This window comes from Mobula birostris, chromosome 25 (assembly GCF_030028105.1).
Source record: "Mobula birostris isolate sMobBir1 chromosome 25, sMobBir1.hap1, whole genome shotgun sequence".
NCBI classification, from domain to species: Eukaryota; Metazoa; Chordata; class Chondrichthyes; order Myliobatiformes; family Myliobatidae; genus Mobula; species Mobula birostris.
The window spans coordinates 16,290,538-16,310,362 of NC_092394.1; the positions used below are offsets into that span (position 1 = coordinate 16,290,538).

At 44.7% G+C, this 19,825-nt stretch overlaps 1 protein-coding gene across 2 annotated transcripts in view; it reads right to left on the reverse strand.

Moving 5' to 3' along the window:
- Positions 1–865: 865 nt before the first annotated feature.
- The window catches only part of LOC140187907 (tapasin-like), a 32,897-nt gene continuing 13,937 nt past the window's right edge, over positions 866–19,825 (reverse strand). Inside the window, exons 5-8 of one of the 2 annotated variants that reach the window (XM_072243758.1) lie at positions 14,183–14,509; positions 13,142–13,234; positions 8,006–8,022; positions 866–4,740 (exon numbers count right to left, since the gene is read on the reverse strand). In XM_072243758.1, coding sequence (XP_072099859.1) covers positions 4,726–4,740; positions 8,006–8,022; positions 13,142–13,234; positions 14,183–14,509 — 452 coding nt within the window. In that variant the 3' untranslated portion in view covers positions 866–4,725. Of the gene's footprint in view, positions 4,741–8,005; positions 8,023–10,552; positions 10,910–13,141; positions 13,235–14,182; positions 14,510–19,825 lie in introns of those variants that run through there. The other variant, XM_072243757.1, reaches the window with a different exon arrangement.

Consider the following 19,825-nt stretch of genomic DNA (forward strand, 5'->3'; position numbering starts at 1 on the left):
AAAGGGAGCCCAATTAAATTAAGTAACACAAAAACATTATAGTTGTGCATTTATTTATTGAGAAAATGATCCAATGCTACATGTATTTGTTGCTGAACCTCTGGGGTAATGCTTTCTACAAAGCTATTTGGAGTCAGGTGTACCAATCAATGAGATGAGATTGGAGGTGTGGGTTGTAGAGGAGCCCTGCCCTATAAAAAAGACACAAAGTCAGGTTGCTGACAGAGTCTGCTCTTCTCAAGAAAGACCTGTTTATGTCCACTATGCCTCAATCAAAACAACTTTCAGAGGACCTTAGAAGAATTGTAGGGATGCATGAAGCTGGAAAAGGCTACAAGAGCATTTCTAAATACCTGAGTGTTCATCACCCACAGTAAGAGAAACTGTCTACAAATGGAGGAAATTCAGTACTGTTGCTACTCTCCCGAGGAGTGGGCATCTGGCAAAGATCACACCAAGAGCACAACGTGTAATGCTGAAGGAGGTGAAAAACCACCCGAGGCTAACAGCAAAAGATCTGCAGAAATCTCTAGAACTTGTTAAAGTCTCTATTCATGTGTTCACTATAAGAAAAACACTGAACAAGAATAGTAAAACGCAAACACGAGGAAATCTGCAGATGCTGGAATTTCAAGCAACACACATAAAAGTTGCTGGTGAATGCAGCAGGCCAGGCAGCATCTCTAGGAAGAGGTAGGTACAGTCAATGTTTCAGGCCGAGACCCTTCGTCAGGACTAACTGAAAGAAGAACTCTTCTTTCAGTTAGTCCTGACAAAGGGTCACAGCCCGAAACATTGACTGTACCTCTTCCTAGAGATGCTGCCTGGCCTGCTGCGTTCACCAGCAACTTTTATGTGTGTTGCTTGAAATTCCAGCATCTGCAGATTTCCTCATGTTAACAGAATGGAATTCGTGTTTTGGAATGGCCGAGTGAAAGTACTGACCTTAATCCTATAAAATGTTGTGGAAGGGCCAGAAGCAAGCAATTCATGCAAGGAAGCCCACCAACATCCCAGAGCTGAAGCAGTTTTGCAAGGAAGAATGGCCTAAACTTCCTCCAAGCTGATGTGCAGGACTGATCCAACAGTTAACAGAAATGTTTGATTGAAGTTATTGCTGCATCTGTTACTGAAGGCAAAAGTTCACATACTTTTTCCAATACATGTAATGTTGGTTCATTTTTCTCCATAAATAAATAACAGGTATAATTTTTTTTTGTGTTATTTAGTTTTAGGACTTGCGTGAAGATCTGATCACATCTATGCAGAAATAGAGAAAATTATACAGGGTTCACAAACTTTCTAGCACCACTGTATCTGACTCTCTTTATTAGATGAGCTCTCTCAATAAAATGAGCTATGCTTGTGTCACTGAGTCATGAACGGGTGCACTTAGTGTTAAAATTTGTTGCCCGTATGCATTTCCAACATCTACATAACAGCAGTTACATGGCCAAGCCCGCCCCCTAGTGGTGGCTTGCTGTTCTCCAAATGGATGCTTGACAGGACTGCACATTAAGTACTACTGCCAACTAGAAGGAAGGCGATTGGCTAATCCTCCTGTCACTCAATGCTAGTGACCATTCTGCTGACACTGAGACTGATTTAATAACCATAACAGTTAAATTTTTCACCACACTTACTGGGAGAAGTTTTAGTTCCTGCTTATTCTGCTCCTTATTTCTGCTCTAGGAGTAAATTGACTCTTTTGTTAATAAGGCCATAAGACACAGGAGCAAAATTAGGCCATTTTGGCCCATCGAGTCTGTTCTGCCATCCGATCATGGTTCATTTATTATCCCTCTCAACCTTCTCCCCATAACCTTTAAGAATCAAGAATCTATCTCCCATTACCATACTAATCAAGAATCCATCAACCTCCACTTAAAATATACCCAATGACTAGGCCTCCACAGCTGTATGTGGCAATGAATTACACAGATTAATATGCTCTGGGTAAAGAACTTTCTCTTCATCTTTGCTCTAAAGGGATTTCCTTGTAATCTGAGACCGTGCCCTTTGGTCCCAGACTGCCTCACTATAGGAAACATCTAGACCTTTCAATCTACAATAGGTTTCAATGAGATTTACCCCCACCCCTACCCCCCATTATTCTAAACCTCAACGAGTACAGGTCTAGGCTATCTAATAATCCTCACCCTTCTCACCCTTTCATTCCCGGAATAATTATTATAAACCTTCTCCAAATAATCTAAATAATGAAATCAGCTAATAATCATAAACACCTGACTGTCCAGCCTGCTCAGCGGATGGCGCAGCATAACCAATAAATATTTTAATACACCGGCCAACCCTGAGTGGCCAGGGTTCTCAAACTCAAAGCAAAAGGAATCAGATCATAACAAGCTTGGAGGGGGCAATAGTCCTTATCCATCTGCTAATGACACAAGTTGTGTGGTAAATAGTGGCCAGAACACTCAAAAAAAAGGGGAAAAAAACATGCAGATGCTGCAAACCTGAAATAAAAACAGAAAATATTGGTAATATTCAGCTGGTCAGTCAGTATCTGTGGAGAGTAACAAAGTCCATTGATCCACAATGTACCAATATTAAAGCCCTAGCGATGACCAATTGGGGTTCACTTCCCACCACTGTCAGATTTTGTAGGTTTCCTTTGGGTGCTCCAGTTCCCTCCCACATTCCAAAGACGTATGGTTAGGGTTAGAGTATTGTGGGCATGCTGTGTTGGCAACAGAAACATGGCCACACTTGCAGGTTGCCTAGCACAACCCCAGAAGTCACAGAGTCAAATCCTCACTCGATTTGACACAAACAACGCTTTGCACTATAAGTTTTGATATATGTGACAAATAAAGTTAAGCATTTTTTAAATCTAATCTCCAGCAGTAATTATATTGATCAATAGAGGAGCAGGCTGGAGGGAAGTGGTGTCCCACCCCCGAACCTGTCTTGTTATGTACTGTGTTTCTCTCCATACATCCTCCCTGACCTGCTGATTATTTGCAGGACTTTGTTTTGCTGTAGGCACCGCCAGTTATAGCCTAACTCCTCTTCAAAACAATACCGATCTATATGCCAGGCAAGGCCTCAGTTTAAAGTTCAGGATGGAAGACAGTTCCCTGACACTGCTGCACTCCACCAGCACAGCGTTGAGCTACCTCCCTGGAGTTTTGTGCTCAAGTCTCTGGACTGGAACTCACAGCCCACTGTCACGGAGGCAGGAGTCTTACTCAGTGAGCCACGGCCAATACGTTTCCAGGAGGAAGTTCCCGATTTCCTCGTTAGTAAATCAAAGTCACGCAGCCTCAATGCCAACTGCAGATTCATTTAACCTGAGTGACCCTCGGAGAAAGCAGTGCCCCACGGGCTCAGCTTTGAGAACGGGAGGAGGATTTAAAAGGGACAGAATGGCAAAGCAACAGGTTTCACCTCATCTTGGTCCAGGTATTAGGCAGGATGACAAGCTCCACTCACTGCAAGGAAAGCATTAGGAGTTGGTAATATAGACCTCAGCTACCCGCTGCAATTAATCAAGGCTGCAAGCAGTCTAATCTCTGCCACCTCCAGCACCAGGCCAAGTGCTTTCTCCCTCCCACTGGGCCCTACGGCTTTCCTTCCCCCATCACTACTCCCACCCGATCCCAGGACTCTCAGCATCCCATCTACCCCTCATTCCCCCAGTCATTCCTCTGAGACCCCATCTTCCTCCCACCCCTTTGCCTGAACGCTCAAACATTCCATTCTTCTCTGACCCCTACCAACTCTCTACCTTTGCCCGGCCCTACCTCTTATCCCTGCTGTCTTCACCATCCCCACCATCCTTCCCCTCTCTGAGGCAGAATGTTCGGTCCTCCGCAAGCGCCTTACCTTTGTCCCCTTACGACTACCCCTCAGTGAGTTTCACACCCGCTATGACACCGAGCTCTTCTTCTATCGCCTCCATCTCCGAGCCACCTGCTTTAGCAAGAGCTCCCCCACCCTGCACCACATTCCCCTTCATCCATCTCCAACCCTCCTCCTCTTCTTGGACACCCCGTTCCGGTTTACTGCCTACTCTGGATCTTTTCATCTCTAGTTGACGATGAGACATCAACTGCTTGACCTCAACACTCCTCCCTCCTGTCTGAAGCTGACCCCCTCTGAACGCACTGCCCTCCACTCCCAACCTTAGCATCAAACCCACAGGCAGCAGCTCTCAGACACCTCATCTTACATACCCCTTGAAATTAAGATAAATAGCTGACTGATGGTCAAGGCTCACTCGATGGACCATATGGCTCATTTCCTCCCTGTATCTCTCAACGGTTCTCTGACTAAAGCTCCTGCCCCAAGGTCAGAATGTTGTGGGTTCAAATTCATTCCAAGACCGAGCATGGTCCACAGGGTGAAAGCACCCTGATTATTAGAGCTTGTGCCTTCCAGATGGAACTTTAAACTGAGGCTCGACTTTCCGGTTCCTGGGACTCAAGTGGATGCCGTATTCCCAATGGGAAGAGGACTGATGAGTGGTTCTGGTGTCCTGGTCAACATTCCTCCCCGGGCAAGTCAATAACTGGATGATTTGCCTCCTTTGCTCTTTGTAGGTCCCTGCTGTGCATGCTCTCTGCTCTGTTTTAGTCTATAGCCATTCGTTTTAAGCAGTTTACTAGCTGCGGAACGCATTAGTTGATTCCAAGAACACAAGGAACCTGTATTAACACAGGTTCCTTCACTCCTTAGCAGCTGCAGTATTCTTTGAAGTGCTCAATATGGTTTCTTCTGCAGGAGAGATAAAAGAAAGATCACTGCACATGACAATAGCCATTATCATATCGGTAATAGAATGCTTTAAAAGTGTTAAATTATCTTTATATTAACTTCTACTTTGTCAGGACTTGAGTTTTATGGAAAGATTGAATAGGTTGGGACTTTAGGATCTAGAGCGTAAGGGAATGAGGGGAGATTTGATAGAGGTATACAAAATTATGAGGGGTATGGATAGGGTAAATGCAAGCAGGAGGTTGGGTGAGACTACAACTAGAGGTCACGGGTTAAGGGTGAAAGGTGAAATGTTCAAGGGGAACATCTTCACTCTGAGGTCGGTGAGAGTGTGGAACGATCAGGCAGTGAAAGTGGTGGATGTGGGTTTGATTTCAATATTAAATGAAATTTGGATAGGAACATGGATGGCTGGGCTATGGTTCAGGTGCAGGTCAATGGGAGCAGGCAGATTAATAGTTTGGCACAGACTGAAAGGGCCAACTGGCTTGTTTCTGTGCTGTAGTTTTCTACGACTCTGTGGCTCTTGGTTTAATTTTATTGGTTCAACACAAGCCAAACTCTAGCCCATGTTTCATGTTAGTAAACGAACTAGTTTCACCCTCACGCATCCCTCCCCAGAACTACTGTGAAACACTTACCTGCTCCAAAATCCAAGGAACCCTCTTCAGTGGGCACACTCAGAGACACACTAACTGATCCAGGTCCTCCTCCACCCGCCAACTACCTTAAACCACCCCCACACCGCCCCAGAACACTAACTTCAAATCCTCCTTGACAACACAAACACCTACGTCAGGATGCTGTTAATCCACTATAGCTCGGCATTTAACACCATCGTTCCCACAATCCTGATTGAGAAATTGCAGAACCTGGGCCTCTGTACCTCCCCCTGCAAATGGATCCTCAACTTCCTAATCGGAAGACAATAATCTGTGTGGATAACATATCCTCTTCGCTAACGATCAACACTGGTGCACCTCTGGGGTGTGAGCTTAGCCCACTGCTCTACTCTCTCTATACCCATGACTGTGTGGCTAGGTATAGCTCAAATACCATCTATAAATTTGCTGACGATACAACCATTGTTGGTAGAATCTCAGGTGGTGACGAGAGAGCGTACAGGAGTGAGATATGCCAACTAGTGGAGTGGTGCCACAGCAACAACCTGGCACTCAACGTCAGTAAGATCAAAAAGCTGATTGTGGACTTCAGGAAGGGTAAGACGAAGGAACACACACCAATCCTCATAGAGGGATCAGAAATGGAGACAGTGAACAATTTCACGTTCCTGGGTGTCAAGATCTCTGAGGATCTAACTTGGTCCCAACATATCGATGTAGTTATAAAGAAGGCAAAACAATGACTGTACTTCACTAGGAGTTTGAAGAGATTTGGTATGTCAACAAATACACTCAAAAACTTCTATAGGTGTACTGAGGAGAGCATTCTGACAGGCTGCATCACTGTCTGGTATGTGCGGGGGGCGGGGGGGGGGGGGGTAAGACTACTGTACAGGACCGAAAGAAGCTGCAGAGGGTTGTAAATCTAGTCAGCTCCATCTTGGGCACTAGCCTACAAAGTACCCAAGACATCTTCAGGGAGCGGTGTCTCAGAAAGGCAGTGTTGATTATTAAGGACCTCAGCACCCAGGGCATGCCCTTTTCTCACTGTTACAACAGGGAGGAGGTACAGAAGCCTGAAGGCACACACTCAGCAATTCAGGAACAGCTTCTTCCCCTCTGCCATTTGATTCCTAAATGGACATTGAACCCGTGAACACTACCTCACTTTTTTAATATGTATTATTTCTGGTTTTGCATGATTTTAATCTATTCAATATACATATACTGTAATTAATTGATTTATTTATTTATTTACTTACTTACTTACTTACTTACTTACTTCTTCTATATTATGTATTGCATTGAACTGCTGCTGCTAAGCTAACAAATTTCACGTCACATGCCAGTGATAATAAACCTGATTCTGATTCTGATTAATAAGTTTACTATGCACTGGCCCCAGTCTCATCTACAGCCATGGAGTCACAGAGAGGTACAGCCCAGAAACAGGCCCTTCGGTCCATCGAGTCTCTGCCCACCATCAACCACCCATTTATAATAATCCTACATTAATCCCCCACATACCTATCAGCTCCTCCCCGGATTTTACGACTGACCTGCACACTGGGGGCAATTGATAACGGCCACTTAACCTATCAACCCACACGTCTTTGAAATGTGAGAGATCACATGGACGTAAGGAGAGCATGCAAACTGCACACAGACAGCACCCATGGGCAGGATTGAGCACAGCTCTTTGGCATTGCGAAGTGAGGCACAGGCTCAACTCACTGCACCTCTTTCCACAATCAGTTCCTGTGTTGCACACTGGTACACTCCCCCCAACCTCTCGTCCACTTTTTACTTCCCCCACCCCCCCACAATGACAGACCCATCAGCCAGTTAGGTGTTTCCGAATGAAGCTGCTCTCTTAGACCATGAGACACAGGTACAGAGTTAGGCCACTCCGCCCAGTGAGTCCGCTCCGTCATTCCATCATGACTGACTTATTTCCCTTCTCAACACCATCCTCCTGTCTTCTCCCTGTAACCTTTGACGCCCTGACTAATCAAAAACCTATCAACCTCTCTGCCTTAACGAATTGGCCTGCTCGGCCGCCTGTGGCAATGAATTCCACAGATTCACCGCCCCCTAGCTCAAGAAATTCCTCTTCATCTGTGTCCTACATGGATGTCCCTCTAATCTGAGGCTGTGCTCTCTGGTCCTAGACTCTCCCACTACAGGAAACATCCTCTCCACACCCACTCTACCGTGGCCTTTCAACCCCCCTCTTGCTCCGACACCCTGCTCTGGATCTTTTCATCTCTAATTGCCGATGAGATTATCAACAGTCTCAACCTTAGCACTCTCAACTCCTATTCGAAGCTTAGGCCTTTAAAGGCACTTCCCTCCACTCTCTCCGCACGAGTCCAACCTTACCATCGAACCAATGGACGGGGCGGGGGGGGCGGGTGCTGGTGTCGCCTGTCGTCTGTCAGACTGACCTTGACCTCACATCAGGCCAGATACCCAACCATGAAAAAGTGAGCAAAGCTCATGAAATCACTCAACAACAAGAATCTGTCAGAGAAAGAATGCAGCTATATTGCCCAATAAGTTACAAGATCCGGTCAAATTACAGTTTTGTACAGTTTTCCTAAATGAAACTTTGTAGTATTAAAATTCAACATTCCTCTTACCTTGCTTTTAACCATAACTGCAAAACAAAGGGTAGAGAGTCGTTAGAATTCACATTAGCACACGCACATCATACAGTCAACTTAACACAAGAGATTCTGCAGATCCTGAGCAACACACACAAAATGCTGGAAAAGAATCAGCAGGTCAGGCAGCATCCATGGAGGGATGCTGAGAAACATCCAGGGATGCGCTGGGACACAGCATCAGTGAAGTAACATAGGGTCATCAGGTGTTTCGGGTCTTTGAACATCAGACCCCCTCGTCCAGGTGACCCAGCCAGGGTTGATCAGGCCCGGCTTGTACCCCAGCAGCATTGGTCCACAGGTCACGCCTCTTCATCCACAGCCATCTGGGGCTCGCTCAACAGCCTCAGTGACAGGTCCTGATGGCTTTTTCTCTGCAGACCCTGTAATTCCAGGGAGAGAGTAGGTTCTGCACAGCGAGCAGACAGCAACATCTCTACACCCCACCTCTGTAGGCTCGCATCGTGCCCTCCACCCCTGTCTCTGGCACTACTATACCAGCTCCTGGTATTTGTAAATAAATATTCAATGCTTCTGGCTGAGACCCTCTTTCTGGGTCCCTCTGTCCTGATCAAAGACGCTTTGTCCTGATGAAAGGTCTTGACCTGAAACATCGACTGTTTAATTCCCTGCCAGGCCTGCTGAGTTTCTCCAGCATTTGATGTGTGGTTGATACAGTGAACTGACACATTTTCCACACTGACATCGCTCAAAACTCATTTTCGTTTCCTTTTTTGAAAGTGAATCAGAACGTCACAAACTCTTGGGTGCTCTTCTCTGAGGATTAGTTGGATTTGTCACATGTACATTGAAACACAGAGTGAAATGCATCGCTTGTGTGCTCTGGGCAGCCTGCAAGTGTCTCCACGCTCCTGAAGCCAACAGCGCACCCCCACAACTTACTAACCCTAACTCGTACGCCTTTGGAACGTGGGAAGAAATGAAGCACCCAGAGGAAACCCACGTGGTATTGGGGAGAACGTACATACTTACAGACAGCGGCAGGAAGCGAGCCCTGACTGGCCATCGCTAGCGCTGTACAGCAATTGCGCTGCTACGCCCCCACGTTAGAAGTGCAAACACACTGGTTATTACTAAACATCAGATACAGTCGTCTTGTTCAGAGCAACCCCCAGGCCAGGTCCATCAGAACGGCTAACCCTGCTGGGGTGACAGGGGCTCTCTGTGTTACCAGCTCAGCTCTGAGCTTGATCTTTGTCTTTCTCTAGCTGAGCCCATCTCATGCAGAGCTTCAGTTCCTGGTGGAGTCCGTTAGCTTGGGTCAGAACAGGTTAGACCAGTCCTTTATGTGGCTGTGGATCTAGTGTCATGTTCAACCAGACTGGATCACTGCAGCTGGTCCTAACCCGAGGGTTCCAGAATACATCCAGTTAACCAGGCACAACAGTGGGCTTGGAACCCACCCCCTTTACCCAGCCAGTAACTTACCACTGTATCAAAGCACCATCAGCACTTTTGGGCTCAGGAATCCCGTGACAAGTCATTCTTGCAAAACCTCATCTCAGAAATGTATGAAAGTTCTGATTTGTCACCTTAACCTGTCTCATTCTGTCTGCAGTTCAATGGTGAAGATGGCCACAGACCAGGGGTTCCCAACCTCGGGCCCACGGGCCTCCTCGCTTCATGGTAGGGGTCCATGGCATAAGGAAGGTTGGGAACCCCTACCATAGAGCACAGAACAGTACAGCACAGGATCAGACCACCCCCCACAGCTCACGATAGAACACAGAACATAGAATAGTACAGTACAGTAAGGCCCTTCGGCCCACAATGTTGTGCCAACTCTCAAACCCTGCTTCCCATATAACCCCCCACCTTAAATTCCTCCATATACCTGTCTAGTAGTCTCTTAAACTTCACTAGTGTATCTGCCTCCACCACTGACTCAGGCAGTGCATTCCACGCACCAACCACTCTCTGAGTAAAAAACCTTCCTCTAATATCTCCCTTGAACTTCCCACCCCTTACCTTAAAGCCATGTCCTCTTGTATTGAGCAGTGGTGCCCTGGGGAAGAGGTGCGCTGGCTGTCCACTCTATCTATTCCTCTTATTACCTTGTACACCTCTATCATGTCTCCTCTCATCCTCCTTCTCTCCAAAGAGTAAAGCCCTAGCTCCCTTAATCTCTGGTCGATGTTGTGAATTAAATTAGTAATCAAATACCTAACTATACTAATCCCTTCTGCCCACACACAGTGTCCAAATCAGTCCATTTCCTGCGCATTCGTGTGTCTATCTAAGAACCTCCTGAATGCTCCTATTGCATTTGCCTCCCCCATCGCCCCCAGCAACGCATTCTGGGCACCTGCCACCCTCTGCGTAAAGAACTTGCCCCACACATCTCCCGTGGGGGCAGCACAGTCGCATGGCAGTTAGCGTAGCACACTACAGTGCCATCTGTAGGATCGGGGTTCCATTCCCACTGCTATCTGTCAGGAGTTTGCAGGCTCTCCTTGTGGGTTTCCCCCAGGTTCTCCATTTTCCTCTCTCGTTCCAAAAACGTACGAGTTTGGGTCATTGTGGGCAGGCTACGTTGGCGCTGGAAGCATGTCCCCAGCACATCTTGGACTGTGTTGGTCATTGCCACAAACAATGCATTTCACTGTATGTTTCAGTGTTTCGTCATACAACTTACTGGCAGTTCTCAAAACAAGGAATACAACTAAATACCTTATCTGTTAAAAAACAAACACGGTAAACCATCACTGCGAACAGTGGAGAGGTGAGCAAAGGCCCGGCTCAGTCGAGGATTGAAGTGGAATGAAGTGCAGACACTGGTAAACACAGTTACACACCCAGTTACAAAGCATTCAAATTTGGAGATGGAATGATTCCACATTCTATCAAGAATGAAAATTCCTGCAAAAATAGGGGTAAGAAAATGGCAGTGTAGTGTACTAATTGTGAAAGGAGGAAAAAGTAAAGTTGTTAAAACAAAAGAAAATCTTGTCTTTGTTGTTTGAACGTTATCAGCTTGAACTTTGATGTGGCAAATAAAACTAATCTAATCATTTGAATTTACCCTCTCTCACCTAAATACATGCTCTCTGGTATTAAACATTTCAACCTTGGGAAAAAGATACTGACTGTCTACTCTTGGCTGTCTGACTTCCACCAGACTCCAATAATCCTGCTTGTAAGAAATAGCAAATTTCTCTGACAGCGAATCTTGACAGGCTGTCTGTCCAACGAGATCTATAAACTCATAGCATCGTAACAGCTTGCTCAAAGCTCAAGCTGTGAATCATTTATGCTTCAATTGAGGCTGTTTGCTCTATCCCAACGGGGCCTGTAGTGATGTCTGTATTTGTGAAACGAAACAGCATGGATTCTTTCAAAAGGAAATTAGGCAAATATGTGAATGAAAAAAAAATGCACTGGTAGAAATCCTGGAAGACAGAGAGAGGGCAATAGACCGGGAGAAAACATCAGCTTTGACCAGTTACAGCATTTATTCCTCTGCTGTATGTTTCAGAGGCATTTAGACGGATACTGTTGGGTAATCAAAACTGACCAACGCATCACTGGCGCCAGCCCACCTGCCATCAAGGATCTATGTGGTGCTGGCAAAAAGGCCAGCAACGTCATGAAGGATCCCACCCACCAAGGTGCACCTATCATTTGCTGCGAGTGCACAAAGGAATTTAAACTGCGCACCAAAGGTTGTCCCCCACTACCTCGTTGGCACGCCAAGTATAATTCACGATCGTACTCAGTCACATTTCCTTTTCCGGTTTCTAACGCGGATGGTGTTGACCGCATTGAGTTTGCGATGATTTGCCTGCAGATTTTAGAACTGGGATATTTATACTGTTCTTATTGAAGAAATTATCTCATGCGCACATGTTGTTGTCACTGGGCAAAAAAATTGCACAGCGCAAGATTTTTGCACACAGCGGTCATTACAAATTAGAGGCCACCCACCCTGCTTGCCCCACTCCCATATACATAGCAACCACCTGACTCAAAAACAGTTACTTTCCCCAAGCAGTAAGGCTGATCAGCACCTCCACCCACTGACCCACTTTATCATCTCCTGTCAGGCACCCTACGTACAGACACTCTGGGCCTAGTGTCACTCTATAAGGACACACAATCAATTTAAGTATATAAGCTATCTTATACATTTATATTTGTTTTTTATTATTCTACTCTTTTTCTTATTGTGTGTTTTTTTGCACTGCATTGTATCCGGAGTAGCAATTATTTTGTTTACACTTGTGTACTGGAAGTGACACTTGAACAATCTTGAATCTTGACATGAATGGGCAGAGAGTGGAGGGATATAGACCACGTGCAGGCAGATGGGGTAGGTTTAAACTGGCATCGTGGTTGGCACAGGCACTGTGGGCCACAAGGCTTGTTCCAAAGCAGTACTGTTCGAAGTTTCACTTTATTCAATAACTTCTTTACACTGGAACAATTCTCCAAATTAAGCACTTAGACAAGAACGAAAGAAATCAGAGCCGGAGTAGACATTCCCACATTCAGTCTGATCTGGTCTGGTCACTGGCTTTACCCCCGCCTGTTCCTCAAACCGAGGATTCCTCTCATAGTCAAACCATCTCAGCCTCGAACACACTCAATGACTCAGACCACTGGGTAAAGAATGGCAAAGTTTCACCACCCTCTTTGGGAGGAGAATCCCCTTCTTCTCATGCTTATATCTGAAATCTAGACTCTACCGTCAAAGGAATCAGCAACCCGTCAAAGTTCAAAGTAAATTTATTATTAAAGTACGTCTGCTACCCTGAGATTCATCGTTTTGCAAGCATTCACAGTAGAACAAATAAATACAACAAAATCAATGAAAAACCAAGCACAAAGACTGACAAACAACCAATGTTTAAGGGAAGACAAGATGTGCAAATAGAAAATAATAAATAAATAGATAGATACTGAGAACATGAAGCCCCCTCAGAACTGTATATGTTCCCTTGAGATCACTTCATCTCTGCCAGCAGTTCCTAGGACCATGATGATATCGAACTGGTCTTTTAGAAAGGTTATACAATCGTGGGGCTGAAATCAGGACCTCAAGAGATGGGCTCACCTCTTAACAGCAGAGAACACAAAACAGCGAGCACTCACCTTTATTCAAGTAGATGAGCAAGACGATCAGAAGAACACATAAGAATAGGAAGAATGCCAACAATACAAAGGACTGTTCTATCTCGACTTGTGCTGAAGAGACAAGAGAAAATACTGAGCATGATTGCTTTAAGATTTCTGTCACACATTACTGCGAAGATTAGAACGATGGTGATGAGTTTCCATTCTGCTCTTGTTAAGTCTTATCCCTGACATCTGCATCACCAGAAACTAATAGTTCTTCATTCATTTGCAACCACATCCGTTTTCTCATTACTTAATCAGGTGTGCACCCGATCCAAATATCCCGAGACAAGTGTCTGCTCACCTCTGTATTAGAGTGGCGTCCGCATTGAAGCTTCACTGGTTTCTGTTTCCCAGGTCACTTACGTTAATACACTGTGACTGATCCAAGCCTCACTGACAGACCAAAAGACTACAAGACATAGGAGCAGAATCAGCCCATCGAGTCTGCTCTGCCATTCCATCACGGCTGATTTATCATCCCCCTCAACCCCATTCTCCAGTGCTCTCACCGTAGGTGCCCAGACTAATCAAGACCCTATCAACCTCCACTTTAAATATACACCAATCTGAGAAGTGATCGTCCTGATGTTTTCAATAATAATAATATTGTATGGGTGGCAGGGCGGAAATACGTCTCCTCCTTCCTTCTGCAAGCCTGCATGTCACCCTTGGGCAAAGTGTAGCACCTGCTTAGCCTCCCCGATCGGGGTCACGTGAAACATGGGAGCCGGTGTTGGATGGCTGTATGAGCAGCTGGTGCACATCACAAGTCCTGGTAATGTGACCACTGACGAGCTCTGAAGAGTACTGATAATGGCTGGGATTACCCGAATTCTAAAGACACTGCCCAGATAAAGGCAATGGCAAACCACTTCTGTGGAAAATTTTGCCAAGAACAATCTTGGTCAAGGAAAGACCATGATCGCCCACGTCATACGACACGGCGCATAACAAATGAATAATCCACATGGAACTCCAATGTATCTTCATCAGTGAAGTCTGCCCACTGCTTACCTTCCACGTTCACGTGGACATAACGTTTAATCGGCTTCTTCAAGCCAACATGGTCAACCAGGCAAACGTACGTGGCACCATTGTCTCTGAGGGAGGCGGTGAACCTGAAGTAACCCGTCACATTGTAAGTGCCATCTCTGTTGGGCTTATGGGATGAGAAGACGGTGTTGGGTATGTAGACGGGTACGAGGTGCTCCTGGCCCTGATGCCGCTGCCATTTCATCGTCACGTCAAGTGGGTAAAACATCTCTGCATCACATGTCAGCTCCTGCTCGTCCCCTTCCCTCAGGGAGAGAGCACTGTGGCTTAGGGAAACCAAGGGAGGCTCTGCAAAGGGAACAGCCAAATATTCTGTCAGAGAAGGGCACAACACCCGGGTGGATGCTCACAAAAAAAAGCTGAAAATGCTGGAAACACTCAGCAAGTCAGCCAGCATCTGTGGAGAGAGAAACTGAATTAATGTTTCAGGTCAATGACTTTTCATCAGAACTGTGAATAGTTAGAGACAGGCAAGCCTTAGGCTGCAGAGAGTTGGTGGGGAAACAGGGAACAACCCTGAAGGCTGGAGAGACTTTAATGACAAAAAAGCCGGTGGAAATGGGATAAAGGCATAAAGGCTCTTTCTGACAAACGGTCTTCAACTTACAACATTCACTCTGTTTCTCTCTCCGCAGATGCTACCTGACCTGCTGAGTGTTTCCAGCATTCCCTGGCTTTATTTCAGATTTTCAGCATCTGCAGTGCTTTCATTTTCAAACAAATTTTGGGTCTAGGGTTGGTGAAACTGAGGATAGCAATATCTTTATCAGGAAACCGTTGAGCTTAATCTTGAGGGTGTTAGGCTCCAGCGTGCTGAGTTAAAAGACGAGGCACCTTTGACTTTATATTCAACACGAGCAGAGGTGTGCAGGAAACCAAGAACAGAGGAGATACTGGAATCATAATTAAAGTGACACAGTGGTCAGAAGTTAGGAGTTAGGCACAGGCTGAACAATGATGGTCTACATCTCCAAAGTGTCTTGCTTGCTTCCCTAGTGTAGAGGAGAATGTGTTGTGAGCACTAAAAACAGAATACTGAACCATAGGTACAAGTAAATGGATAGACATGGACTGATTAAGGATAGCCCAGCATGACTTCGTGAGTGGTAGGTCACGTCTAGCCAATCTCATGGAGTTTTTCGAGGAAGTTACCAGGAAAGTTGATGAAGTCAAGGCAGTGGATCTTGTCTGCATAGACTTTAGAAAGGCATTTGACAAGGTCCCGCATGGGAGGCTGGTCAAGATGGTTCAGTCGCTTGGCATCCAAGATGAGGTAGTAAATTGGATTAGACATTGGCTTTGAGGGAGAAGCCAGAGTGGTGGTAGAGGGTTGCCTCTCTGACTGGAGGCCTGGGACTAGTGGTGTGCCGCAGGGATCGGTGCTGGGTCCATTGTTGTTTGTCATCAATTTCGATGTTCTGGATAATAACGTGGTTAATTGGATCAGCAAACTTGTGGAAGACACCAAGACTGGGGGAGTCGGGGACAGTGAGGAAGGCTATCATGGTTTGCAGAGGGATCTGTATCAGCTGGGAAAATGGCAGATGGAACTTAATGCAGACAAGTGTGGGGTTTTGCAATTCGGTCGGACCAATGGGGTTAGGTCTTACAGAGTGTACGGTAGGGCACTGATGAGTGCCATAGGACAAACAGATCTGGGAATACCTGTCCATTAATCATTCACAGTGGCTTCACAGGCAGATAGGGTCCTGAACAAAGCTTTTGGCACATTGGCCTTCATAAGTCAATGCACTGAGTACAGGAAATGGGATATTATGTTGAAGTTGTATAATATATTAGTGAGGCTGAATTTGGAGTATTGTGTACAGTTTTGGTCACCTACCTACAGGGAGGATGCAAACAAGGTTGAAAGAGTACAGAGAAAATTTACAAGGATGTTGCTGGGTCTGGAGGACCTGTGTTATAAAGTAAGATTGAAGAGGATAGGACTGTATTCTTTAGGACATAGAATATTGAAAGGAGATTTGATACAGGTATACAAAATTATGAGGGGTATGTTATGTTTATTATATTATATTTATTATATTAAAATTATGTTCGATGTTCTATGTTCTATATAGATAGGGTAAATACAAGCAAGCTTTTTCCACTGAGGTTGTGTGGGACTACAACCAGAGGTCATGGGTGGAGGGTGAGAGGTGAGGTTTAAGGGGAATATGTGGAAACTTCTTCACTCAGAGAGTCGTGAGAGTGAGGAATGAGCTGCCAGCACAAGCGGTGCATGCAAGCTCAATGTCAATGTTTGAGAGAAATTTGGATAGTTACATGGCTGGTAGGGGCATGGAGGGCTTTGGTCCCAGTGCAGGTCGAGGGGAGTAGGCAGTTTAAATGGTTTTGGCATGGACTCGATGGGCTGAAGGGCCTGTTTCTGTGCTGTACTTGTCTATGACTTTATGACTCTAAATCACCTGGAGAGAGTGCTGGGGGACCTAGATCAGAAGATTGGAAAGTAAGGACAAATGGCATTTTTACTGATTGCATTGGTCACTTTCATACCTGTAAGCTGCACTGGCTCACTGTCACCTCTACCCACCAAGACTCTAACACTGTTGATAGACCCTTGGAAGCTGAGAGCTTTAAGGCCTTCCTGATAGAGGATAGAAGTGTATAGGGACCGTACATCCATAGCGATTAGGGCCAAGGAACTGAAAATGGTTGAAGAGATCTAGAACACGTTGATAGTCCTGTCAGCTATGGTAGGGGGAGAAAGGAAAATCTCAGCATCAGAGCACACTCATTGGGGACTTTGAAGAGACATCCTGACAGACACATGAATGTGAGGGATATGGACACTGTGTAGGCTGAAGAGATTAGTTTAGTTGACCATTTGATTACTAACTTAATAATTGGTTCGGCAGGACATTGTAAGCCGAAGGGCTTGTTCCTGCATTGTACTGTTCTGTGTTCTGTATGATGGAGAGGGAATCTGGGAGAACGGGACATGGTCCTTACAGCATGCAGGATGTACTATAGCTATGGGAGTAAGAGGGCTTATAAAGTAGCTTGCCTATCTACTGAGGTGACAAAAGAAAGGGAAGAGTCAGATAAAGACCATGATATTTTTGACTTCTAAATGAATGAAGCAGTCACCAACTATTAAGGAAAAGGTCCTGAATCAGGCTGGAGAAAGTGATATTTCTTTCACATATCCAAGAACATGACCAGCATGGCTTAGGCCTTCTGCTTCTTTCCAGACAACAGAGCTAACCAGTTCCCCTCCACCACCACCCACCACCATCTTCCGCCTCACCTAGCTCCACCTATCACCTTCCATCATGTACTCTAGTGGTCGCCAACCGGTCAATCGTGATCAACCGGTCGATCTTTGAGACCTTCCCAGTAGATCCCAGAAAAAAATGAAAAATAAATACACAAACACATTATGCCTGATAAACCTTTTGGTGCAAAAGCAAATTTTACCCCTAGAGCACATACGTGAGTCATATGTAGTAACTTCTAGTTTGCAAAAGGACCACTCGACAACTTCATGTCCCAAGGAACAACTTTATCTGGGACGGCAAAACCAATTCAGTGGAGGGGCTTATACACACATGCGCAGATTAGACCAGAAGTAAAACCCCGCAACCCCGGAAACAACCTCTGTTTATAAACAGTTTTCCGTAGCGGGAGTATTGCTATATTACCATTATCCTAATTGGTATTAACTTATCTTTATAATGCTCACATTACAACACCTCTAATTCTAAGTTTCATTATTTAATTTTATTTCAACACGAAAAATAAATGAATAAAAATTGACTGTTGCACTCAGTGTGATGACTGGGGCTGAATACTTTCTGCTAGTTCCCTGAAACTTGGCTCATAACTACAGACAGCCAATCTGAGAGTCTGTGCGGTGTCTGTCAGTAAGACAGCTCCTGTACTTAGATTTAATAATTTTCATCTGTGAAAATGCAATTTCACACAGATAAGTTGACCTGAAGTAGGCACTGACTTTTAGTGTACATGTGGTGAGTCACCGTCCCTTGATCTTGCTTTAAGCTCGATGTCATTTTGCAAATCAATTATTTCCAATTCAATATCACTTGGCACACCAAATACTTGCTGGAATTTGGCTGCTATCTGTTCTATATCGATCGGCAGAAATGGGTTTGAAAAAAATGCAGCAATATCTTTCATGACGTTTGACTCCCAAACCGCTGATCAAATTCTATTGCCAGTTTGTCTAGGTAAGCATAGTACTGCTCAGGGTGAAAAGCATTTTTTTTTTCCTTGATGGCCTATAACAGTTTCTCCAAGTTGGGAAAGTGTCTCAGCCTCCCGTTTTTTAAATTTGAAATCCAAACACCGAGCTTGGCCTAAAACACATTTACTGCGCTTATCATGTGGGGCAGGTGTCAGTCTTTTCCGATGAGCTTGCAGTTTAAGTGCGTTTAATTTAGCCGTTCCGTTAGGTTTGTCAGAAACCCTAAATCCAGTAGCCATGCATTATCTGACAGTTTCTTGTGCTCCTTGTTTCTTTATTTCAGGCAGCAAGTCAACAAACCGTTGCAGCACAGCACCCTCACAAACCTCCTGACAGACTGAATATTCGAATGGACAGTTTCCTTTGTTAGACTGAATGTTCAATCTGCCACATTTTTCAGGTGTTTTGTATTGGTAAACTGTTACTGAGACACTAGTATAAGTTTCAGGGGTACGCAAGCTAATGACACCACTGTTTTTTGTTTCCCAGTTCTTTTACATTTGGGGAATGTTGGAATTTAAAGGGGGAGAAATGTTGTAATGTGATCATTATAAAGATAATACCAATTAGGATAATGGTAATATATTAATACTCCCGCTACGGAAAGCTGTTTGTAAACAGAGGTTGTTTCCAGGGTTGCGGGGTATTACTTCCGGTCTTTTCTGCGCCTGTGTGTATAAGCCCCTCCGCCACATTGGTTTTGCCGTCCCAGATAAAGTTGTTCCTTTGGACATGAAGTTGTCAAGTGGTCCTTTTTCAAAGTAGAAGTTACTGCAAAGGGTATGAAGTATTGTAATATTCTTAAAGAAAGACAGCTATGGCCTGTTTGATATGCTAGTTATAGAGTTTTCTTGGTTGAATTAATTTGAAAGTTTGACAAAAGTATTTTATGTAATTCAAATACAATTAGCCCAAGTAAAAGGCCTCAAGTTGGAAGTACAATCTGAGTTGCTTTTTCTCTAAACGATTTAGTAGGTAGATCTTGCCTTTCACTAAGGCTGAGGTAGGGGATCTTGGGCTTAAAAAAGTTGGTGACCCTGATAACAACCTACAAAGTTACATAAATAATATTGTCAACCCGTGGGTGGGATGGCCTCTTAAAATATGGAAAACTATTATAAAAGAATATAAGCTAGTGAGAGACATTGCAATTCTTAAATGGTGTGCATATGACTCGGATTTTATGCTGAATAAACTGGATGCTAGATTTAAGGCCTGGACAGCTAAAGGAATAACAGCCATTTGCAATATAATGAAAGAAGAAACATTGTTCAGTTTTGAAATGCTCAAAGAGAAACACTTATTAGAAAAACAAGACTTTTACCGGTATTTACAGATGCGACAGTATGTTAATAGGAGGGTTAAAAATGTAACCC